The sequence below is a fragment of the Carassius gibelio genome, chromosome B8, assembly GCF_023724105.1.
Source record: "Carassius gibelio isolate Cgi1373 ecotype wild population from Czech Republic chromosome B8, carGib1.2-hapl.c, whole genome shotgun sequence".
Classification (NCBI taxonomy): Eukaryota; Metazoa; Chordata; class Actinopteri; order Cypriniformes; family Cyprinidae; genus Carassius; species Carassius gibelio.
In genome coordinates this window covers 15,181,420-15,191,419 of record NC_068403.1, presented here as the reverse complement: position 1 = coordinate 15,191,419, position 10,000 = coordinate 15,181,420, and the positions used below count along the sequence as shown (strand labels likewise).

General features: G+C 38.6%; 2 protein-coding genes across 2 annotated transcripts in view; one reads left to right on the top strand and one right to left on the bottom strand.

Moving 5' to 3' along the window:
• LOC127964054 (serine/threonine-protein kinase TAO1-B-like) overlaps positions 1-9,287 on the bottom strand; it is a 9,378-nt gene extending 91 nt beyond the window's left edge. The window contains exons 1-14 of the mRNA XM_052564202.1: positions 9,154-9,287; positions 8,984-9,075; positions 8,801-8,894; positions 8,613-8,694; positions 8,319-8,486; positions 6,588-6,788; positions 6,312-6,449; positions 5,286-5,522; positions 4,821-4,949; positions 2,910-3,113; positions 2,544-2,783; positions 2,252-2,464; positions 1,816-1,998; positions 1-520 (exon numbers count right to left, since the gene is read on the bottom strand). The exon at positions 1-520 is cut by the window's left edge and continues 91 nt beyond it. Coding sequence (XP_052420162.1) covers positions 5-520; positions 1,816-1,998; positions 2,252-2,464; positions 2,544-2,783; positions 2,910-3,113; positions 4,821-4,949; positions 5,286-5,522; positions 6,312-6,449; positions 6,588-6,788; positions 8,319-8,486; positions 8,613-8,694; positions 8,801-8,894; positions 8,984-9,074 — 2,496 coding nt within the window. The 5' untranslated portion in view covers position 9,075; positions 9,154-9,287 and the 3' untranslated portion in view covers positions 1-4. The remainder of the gene's footprint in view (positions 521-1,815; positions 1,999-2,251; positions 2,465-2,543; positions 2,784-2,909; positions 3,114-4,820; positions 4,950-5,285; positions 5,523-6,311; positions 6,450-6,587; positions 6,789-8,318; positions 8,487-8,612; positions 8,695-8,800; positions 8,895-8,983; positions 9,076-9,153) is intronic.
• A 235-nt stretch (positions 9,288-9,522) lies between these two features.
• The window catches only part of LOC127964159 (RCC1 and BTB domain-containing protein 2-like), a 9,255-nt gene continuing 8,777 nt past the window's right edge, over positions 9,523-10,000 (top strand). Inside the window, exon 1 of the mRNA XM_052564312.1 lies at positions 9,523-9,530. Coding sequence (XP_052420272.1) covers positions 9,523-9,530 — 8 coding nt within the window. The remainder of the gene's footprint in view (positions 9,531-10,000) is intronic.

The window sequence follows — 10,000 nt, the reverse complement described above, 5'->3', positions numbered from 1 at the left end:
GGTCTTACGTGTAGGACAGGTGCGAACCATTGGAAATCTGAGAGGCGATGCTGGTACTTCTGCTCATCCCCTGCTCATTGCGGACACCTGTGGTGGCCCGCCGTACCACCTGGGGACTGTTCCGTAGCCCACCACTTCCCCCACTCGAGCACTGACTGGCCCCAGACCCGTAGTGCCCCCAGGGGGGTGGCCCCCCTGAAGGTAGGCCATGACCCCAAGGCTGCTGGATAGAGTCACTGTGGCTTGGGTGGTGGTGGTGGCCGTGCTGGCTGCCACTGTGGTGTCCTCCCCAGGGTGACCCCTGGGTGCTTGCACCGTGCTGGGAGCCCCAGCTACTCTGGGCCCCCGGAAAGCTGTGGCTGTGGCCATCGGATGAGGCCAGGTTGGAGAGCACCATGTTGCTGAATCCCAGGCGCATGCTTTCAGAGTCGAACGCTTCAATCTCCCGGGCCTGCTTCTCTAATAGACTGCGGATTCGTTCTGAGCGCTCATTTTGCAGGGTAACCATCTCCTCTTCAATCTGACCAAAAACCAAAACAGAATCAGGTAACATTTTGATGAAGAAATTATATTTTCTAAGCTGTTGTTGGTATAGTTAAGGCTGTAATACACCACATCACTTTTCCCCAGATTTTTGTACAGATTTGTGGCATGTGTGTCAACGCTAGCTGAAGAAAGTCAGAAATAGTATAGTATATTTTTATTAGTCACATAAGATGTGATTGTAGGATATCCTGGGAAATGTATGAATAAAGCCAGGAAACGTAAGGCCTTTCTGTCACTGTTTGATGGGTGTTATTCTGTTCATGGTGCATGATAAACACGCTGCACTGGCCATTGACATAATTTAACGCATGTTGGTAGTATGTGCTTCACCCTTAGAAAGTAAGCAAGAGGATAGTTAAATAATTATAACAAGAGTTTAAAGATGAAGTCATTGGTTATGAACTGAATAAAAGTGAAAGCAGTGACTGGGTTCTGCAGGCATCTCGCTTTGTTGACTGCTGCAATAGTTTTATCTTTGACATCTACAACTCTGTGACTTGAATGATTTTTGCAAGGAAAACAGAGACTTTTTCCATAACACTAGCCTGCAGATATTGGGCACTCAGAGGTGACCGATTTCACAGAAAATTGCGTATATTGTATATACAATATTATTTATTTTTTTGTCTCCTAGCACCGAGGAAGATGGTTATGCATGAGATTGTGTTCAGAACTACTTGAAAGTCTGGTATTGTGTGAACATCACTCATATTAGCTTATGGTGACCAGTTTTTCACTCTAACCATTCAGAAAGTTGCCAACTGAATGATGCAGTGTTCAGGTTTTAAAAAAGTTGTGTAGTATATTCCAGCCTTTAGACAAAATACTTGTCAAACTTGAGCTTCATTTGTTCACCCTTGTGCCATTCTGAATTTGTATGTACATTTTTGGGGGGGATACAAAAGTAGACATTTTTTAAGAATCTACACATTTTTTAAATACTGTGTCCAAATTCAAAATTGGGGGGTCAACATAAATGGCAAAACACTTGTTCTTGGGCATGCGTTAAGTGAATGTCTTTTTTAAATTTTGGATGTGAAATTAGGCTAAACATCTTTCAATGATTTGGAGATGCTTCAAAGTTCATATTCCACTGATAATAAGTTTGAAAATGAGTTACATGGAACAAATGACAGAACTTTCATATTTGTGTGAGATATACCTTTATTTCTTATTCTAGAATGTCAAAAACTCAAACTTTTTAAAACAACATGCCACCTCTTGTGGTTTCAAGTAGTTGGCTTCTTGGGTTTGTATCAGTTAACATACCTTCTGCTCAAGAAGAGCCCTCCTCAGCGAAACCCTCTGCTCCAGCTCTTTCCTCTCACGATCATGCTGTGCATCCGTCTGCTTTTTGATTTTGCTCTGATAAGCATTCAGCAACTCCAACTCCTGCTGCAGCTGCATCTTTAACACCTGACATTCAGCCTCCTGTGCCTCATCCAATCGCAGCTAAGGAGCAAGATGGGAGGCATAGTTACATTTAGAATTAGTTTGTTAATGACAAGAGAAGATGAATGGCACATTATCCACATTTTAATTAGGAGGAAAAAAATGTTGCCTCCTGCATTACATCCCTGAATAACTGAATACTGTTAAGTAATTGCATCAACTCCTTCAGAACTTTGTGACTGGTTCAAACTCTTCGATGGCTTTACAGGAAGAAATATACATATGCATACACCTAACATGGCAGGTCACTCACAGCTTGTGTGGAGAGCATGTCATTGATGGAATGGTCATACTGTTCAGCAAGGATGGCTAATTTCCGGGTCTGCTCCTCCTTCAGCCTCTTCAGCACAGCCTTGTGGTCAGACTTGGGTGTGGTCTCCAGGAGGTGGTTGCGCAAGGCCTTATACTGCCGTGTCTGGATTTTACACGTGTCCTGGAACTGTTTCTTGATCTGAAGCTCTTTAGACTAGAGAAGAGAAAATACTGATTCTACACTACTAGTACATACTGTAGGTTACAAAAACAAACAAGCATAGGCTACACACCTTAAGGCTTTTGGGCTGTTGCCGGACCTCCATGACATGTTTGCGGCGGAGCTCTCGCTCTCTGCGTTTGTTGTACTCTAGCTGGTTGGTGAGTTCAGTCTGATGCTGCAAGCGAATCAGCTCTGTACGCATCTTCTGAATGGTGCCCAGCTGCCTAACTTCCAGCTCCTGCATGGATTCATGATGGCGGAGCAGCATGGCATGTTCCAGATCTTTCTGTGTCTGGCGCTTATTTAGTTCCTGGATCAAGAAAAACGATGTCATTATAAATGTTTTCTTTAAAAGTAAAAATATGGGAACATTTAAGAAAAAAAAAAAAACTAATGAAGCATCAAAACAGTCATTAGTTATGTGACGTGACGTTACCTCCCGTACAAGGTCCTGTTCTACATTGTGTTTTGCAATGAGGATTCGCCGTTTAAAGCGCCGACATTCTAGCTCCAGGTACTGCCGCTGTCGGCGGAGCAGGTTGGCTTCCTCCTCTGCCTGGTAGTGCTGAAAGTTCTCCTTCTGCTTCGAAAGCCGCTCTTGCTTCTCTTTCTTAGGGGTGGACTGGTTCTCATTTAGCTCCTACACGCAGCGTGGGAAACATCAATGGAGTGTAAGGTGAAATACAGACATTTTTTTTGCTTTTTTTTTTTTTGTTGTTTTAGTAACAAAAAGGCAAGATTTAACTACATATTTGTATATATTTGTTATATATAATACAATTTTTAAAGATCCACTGTGATCAGATCATAAATCTGGTTTATGAAATAGTTTCACTGTTGTTTTTATCCTGCTTAAAGTCAAACCATGTGCAAATCTAAAATCAAATCAACACCATCGATGAGGATTTTCTTCTTAGAACTGCAGTGTAATAAAGACGGTCTCAAAAAAGTGTTTTTAAACTGCCCGTTTCCTACCGTCACAAACATGTAACCAATTGTGTCAACTTGTGAGATGAGGCCTTTTATATCTGGGGCCTATACAATGAAGCTGTTTTGGCTGGCTAGCCAGGTAAGTTTCAGTTAAGTTTGCGCTAACTTTGGGTTGTTAGGCACCATGAAAGTGGTTTGGGGTTTGGCTTTCAGCAGTGTTCATCACCATAGTAACTTGTGCTCCATGGCTCTGGTTTAAAGATCTCAAATCGAAATTTTTCCAATCAGCTTTGAGCAAAGAGACACATCGGTGACACAATGTCACTCCCCCAGTTACTCTAGCTCCAAATTAAAGGGCACTACATAGTAAAACATTATTAAAGATAAAATCGTCTGTCTTTTAGTGATATTTATTATCATTGTTTTATATAATTCATATGATTATTATACCCTTAATCCAATACATTAGCCATTTTAGCCTAATTAATAAACAAATACATACATAATATAAATAAGCAATTATAAACAATAGATAAAACTTTAAACATAACTTCATTTAAGCTTAGATTTTTTTAGTCTCTGTATACCTATATACATTTATACAGTTTTAATTATATAAACGACTCACACAACTTTGACTTCCACTGATATTGCAAGATGTTTTCTTTAAATTGTCCTCTTATGGACTGCTCTTTTTATCTTGCCGTGTAAATGTGTTTAAAAAATATCAAGAATTAAAACATTGGTGAAAATTGAATCACAGTTTCAAGGTGTGTAACTGGCTGTTCATTACAGATTCCACACTTTAATGTGAACATGCTCTATAAACTCAGGATCAAAGTGGGGGTTGAGAAAGAAAGTTGATGATCAGCGTCAGGGTACCAACAAAGCCAGACTGGGTTGGTTTGGTTTTGTCAACTAGAAACTAATCCTGTAAAACTAAGAATATACAGGCCAATTATACAGTCAATTATTTTAATGGGGAAAATTTTTATTTTGATTATCAAAGCCTTGCTTACAAATTTGTGATTGCAGGGAGGCTTTAAATCAATAAACATTCTTTTTAATTCATTAAGGAAAAAAAACTATGAATGTGTCTGTATTTTACTTCTTGCTTTAAACATGTTGAATCAACTTTGTAACAGTTTTTTCTCATCCTCTGGATTGTATATTGTCCATTTGTATAATTGTGTAACTGTCAAATGGCTGAATAAATAGAAATATATGACATTATAGCGGTGTTGTCTATTACCATTTCCGGCTTTTTCCATTTGCCTTCATTTCATTACACTGTTCAAAGCAAAAATAAATCTCACAGATCTCAGAGGTCAGTCTAGGTAGGATTATGCCAAGATGAAAAACACCACTGGCAAATTCATACATGGGTATCAAGCCATGCTTGAGCATGTGTGTTTACCTCTTTGAGTTGTTCCTTCCTTAGCTTGTACTCTCGTTTCTGTGACTCCAGGAAGCTACTAAGCTCTTTCTTTTGCTGTGCTTGAATGTGCTGTTGGAATTTCTTCTCATCATTGGCAAATGACTTGGCCTTCAAGATTAAACATTCATACAAATTAATAAAATAAAATAAAATAAAATAAAATAGATCAAATAAAATATTTTTGTTGCAAACTGCCTTTGTAATGATAAAGTAGAAATAGAATCTTCCCTTTTTGTTGCCACAAAGTAGAAAGCACATAAATTTATGATATAAAGATTTGTCTTCACTGTAATTGAGGGCCATGGCATAAGAGGAAGAGGGGAATTCCCAGTTCATAAGCATTTTTCAGGTGAACTTCCACATTACTTTCCGCATCTTTGTGCCGCCCAAGAAATTATTGTGCTTGTTATCTAACAGATCATGTTACATCTTTCTCACACTTACATCTTTCTCTATGGATGCTTGGTTTTTCTTCACAAGTTTCTCCATCTCAGCGGCAAAGCTGTTCCTCTGGGCCTCCAGTTCTTTGTCCAGTCTCAGCCTGTGTTCGTCCATCTCCGCTTTCAGTTTGTTCTCCAGGGCCATAAGGTGCTTCTGGTGCTGCCGTCTCATGCGTTTGTAACCGGACATCTGCTCCCTCAGCTCGGAGTCCTGCTCATGTTCCTGCATCTGGCGTGTCACCTGAAAGGAGAAACACAAGAAAATGGATCAAAAGTGAAGAAGAGGAAATAAAAATAATCAAGAGACGTCTTGTACATTTTGAACATTACAAGAGCCTGAGGCTGAGAGTGAGCAAAAAATTATTGTGAAGCCATTCAGATTACACTGTGTCTACACTGAAAGCAACCAATGCCAAGGTTCATCGATTATTAATGAGTAATGTAGTTTTAATGCGTCTTTAGGGTTGTGAAGCATTTCACTACAGATCCACTATGACTGGCTCACCATTAGGGATGTGCCTGAATAGCAAATCCGTATTCAGAAAGGCATGGAAAACAAATAATGCGTCGTACGGAGTATGGAGCCACTAAAGTTAGCCGCTTGCTAGCAGTTGCCTTTTACATACAGTACATAAAATTTCCCTTACCACATAAACAGAGAGAAGTAAGGACAGATGATTGATAGGATGATGGCAAATTATTTGCACATCCTGAGCTCCACTGACAAAAACTAATCTTGTGAAATGCGTGGTAAGTAGTGCCTCTCTGTAGTGTAGTGAAGTGTAAACATGAATCTCAAAAGTGAAAGTAAAAAGCCAACGTGCATTTATAAGTTATTTTAATGACCTTCATATATTAATAACGGCTCCCTGATGCCCGCAGTTTATATACAGGACAATAATCCAGCGGCATAATTGTGAAAGAAAAAACTGAAATATATTTGTATCATACATCACGTATTAATAGTATCGTAGTATATGTCATTAACTTTCCAAATACCAGATTCCGATTCAGGCACATCCCTACTCACCAGATAAGCTGTGCGAATGGTGGCAAAGTGCTCGCGGTTGCGATGGTGTTTGCGTTGCGGGGGCTGTGCGGGTGCCGCCTGGGCTTCTGAGGGATGAGGACGCGTTTCAGGATCGTTGGGGTAAACTTCCTCTTCTTCCTGTTGGACAAAAAAGCAGGAAACATATATTAGGCATCATGAAGTTCAAAGTTCACAGTTACTTGGTATAAAGAATCTCAGATTTTGGTTATGCAGGATGACATTTCTGAGATATTTTATCAAGATGTGTGAACGTACAGGCTTCAGGTGTATGACCGAATTATTTGACATAAAAGTGTGGTCTTTCTCCAGGTCATGGTCACTCTTGTCATCAGCAGCATCGGGAATGCTGTTCACTGAGCTGCTCTGAGAGCTTGCACTGATTGACATGCTGGGAATGGACTGATTACTGCCCACACTGCTCACTGTGCCCGTGTGACCAGGACCATGCTCTGGCTCCTAAATACACATACACAAAAAACAGCAGTTCAGATACTAGGGCTGGCTCCATACCACTTTTTCAGAACTGATACCAGAAATTCTGAGTATACAGAATCATACATATACTTAATATTTAATGTGTTTAAATTAAAAAGAAAACAAAATATAATTGCTGTAATCAATTATATTTATTACTATGATATACAATGAACTTTTAATGTCAGCAGACAATATTTCATACTAAATATCCCTTCAAAATAATTGCATCACTGAGATTTTTGGTGGAGTAAACTATTTATTCTGAAGCAATATTTTAAGTGTTCTATCAGCTTTTACATACTTAAATCTGCATACTTTTATTTACTTTTACAAAAGCCTATTTTTAACTTTTATGGCCATTTTACCTTTATAAAGCTTTTTATATATAAGTACGCATTATCTTTTGAGTCAAATTCTTACATTTAATCAGTGAATTAGAATAATAAGACATTTGGGCTGTTACTATGCAAATGAAATGTAAATGTATCTTTGCAATCCAGCAATCCAAACACAGTTCAATGCAGAACATGAATGCATTTAAATTGCAGTTACAAATGCATAAATAATTTGTTGCCTTTTTTTTTTTTTTAACAATGGTTTTGTTGGCGAAAACAGGCAATGGTGTCTAAAACGTAAGTCTCTCAATAAAACTTCTAGTTTATTAAACTGTTGTAAAAAAAAATTAAATAAATAAAATCAATATCACATTTGTATATGGTAATTTTTGGAGGAAGAAAAGGCACTCGTCCTTGTGAAATTGATTAGCTATATGAAGTTGTATATACAACTTTAGGTTTTTATTGTAAACCATCATTAGGTCCGTCAAGACTTGAGAAATTTAGCGGTGATGTGACAAAAAATATTTAAGACCCATTGAATCCAAATGTAAAACATTTTAAGGCCTTATATTAGGAAAACGTTATTTTGGCGCACTTGTATCAGGTACCAACCGTCATGGTGATACAAACAACCCTATTTTAAATAAATAAATAAGTAAATAGAGTGTCCAGAATGTGAAAATTTTTAATATTGATTTAGACTCAGATTTCAGACCCCAAATACATACATACCGTATTTTTCGGACTATAAGTCGCACCTAAGTATAAGTCGTATCAGTCCAAAAATATGTTATGACGAGGAAAAAAGTTGCACTGGACTAAGTCGCATTTATTTAGAACCAACCACCAAGATAAAATATTACCATCTTCAGACGCGAGAGGGCGCTCTATGCTGCTCAGTGGTAGGCTACAGGAGCACTTTGGAGCAGCATAGAGTGCCCTCTTGCGGCTGGAGACGGTAATGTTTTCTCTTGATTCATTTCTCTTGGTTCATGTCAAATTAATTTTGATAAATAAGTCGCACCTGACTATAAGTCGCAGGACCAGCCAAACTATGAAAAAAAGTGTGACTTATAGTCCAGAAAATACGTTACATACATGCATACGTACATACATACATATGAGCCAGTCAATATTAAAACACGTAACTAGGCAAGGTTCGAGATCTGACCTCATCTCCCTCCTGGGTCTCAGTGGTCGGCCCATTGTGTGCCTCCTGAAAGAGGATCTTCTTCATCTTGCGGTACTGCAGGTTGTCCAGCTCTCGGACCGCATCTTTTGTCCGCAAAATTAAGTCTATCAGAACAGATTCTGGCCTCCCTCGCAGGACAAAGGCATGCTATGGTTTTAGTAAAGAGTACAGAAAATAAGAGAATTGTAAATATTCAAGTGTAATATTAATATGATTAAGAAACAAAAAGTTTATTTAATTTAAATGTTGATAATTTATAGCAAAATAAAACACCTGCAACAGATCCTCAGAGTGTGGTCTGTCTTGAGGGATTTTCTGAAGGCAGGAGTCAACAAAATTTCTAAAATAATCCGTCCTGAGGAAAGAAAATGATGCAGCATGTAAATCAACTTATGACTCCACATTAATGCAGAAAGCCCTAATTCAAACAGCTATTTTTATGTATATATTAGTGGACTCACCATTCACTCGATTGCAGTGCAGGGCTCTCATTCTGTGCTATGTGATATAAGGCACTCATCGCATTCATGTTAAACAGAGGAGGTTTCCTTTCCGCTACAGCAAAAGGGAGGAAAATATGTAAGACAGACTTTCACAACATCAAAGACACACAATTCTTACAATGAGCAGCACTTCTTCGTCACCTAGTTCTATGCAGGTGATCCCAAGAGACCAGATGTCAATCTTTCCATCATACTGTCCCTCATCCATGGCTAAAATCACTTCAGGGGCCATCCTGAGAGGAGGTGGCCATGTCAGTAACCAGGCTGTGTGAATGGAATCATTTTTACTCAGAGATAACCAGTGTGCTCACCAATATGGTGTCCCCACAAAAGAGTTGGCTGGAGAAGCAATGGAGGCAGAACCAAAATCTGCCAGTTTGACTTGTCCTGGCTCGGTCAGCAGGATGTTCCCAGCTTTGATATCCCTAAGTGAAGAATGACATGCATAACAGTCAAAATTAGGGGTAGTTTCCCTCAAATTCCACAGGCAGTGCCACCTGAAGAATTGTTTTAATATCTATGTGACTTTGCAATTAGAAATCTTTTTGAATCAATTAAAATGAATTGGTGACCTGTATGTAGGATTGCCAACTGTTCTGTATAACATGGGATCGCCCCGTATTTAAGGCATCAAAAAAGCATTCAAGCTTTTGTGAATGCAAATTGGGTGATAATTGATCATGAGCAAGTGAAGCCCAGTGGTCCCAGTATAGGTCATAAACCCAGACCTCTCCATGTAATCGAATGGGACGCAAGACAAACTAAATAATAAATAATTAAAAAAATACGTTTGGCTTTAGTTAGTTATGTGATGTTATAAAAACGGGAATGTGTAGTCATGATTGAGAGCTCAGATTGACAGCTTCTCTGAGCGAACTAACTTTTTCTAGATCTTCATGAGGAGATCAGAGTTGTATTTAGAAAAACATCCATTAACCTGAGAGAAGATGTCTTTCACTATTGAAATAGAAACTCATGTCATGATGTTGTTAACAAGAGAAGAAAAAAAAAGGAACATTTTTTTTATTTCAACTTGGTGTATTCTTAAAATTGGACCCCAATATTAAAGCACACATTTAAGAACCAAAAGAATCCTATACTCTGAGTCTCTAAGCTCTCTTTAATTAAAAAAATAAGCATTTTCATTCATTCATAGGC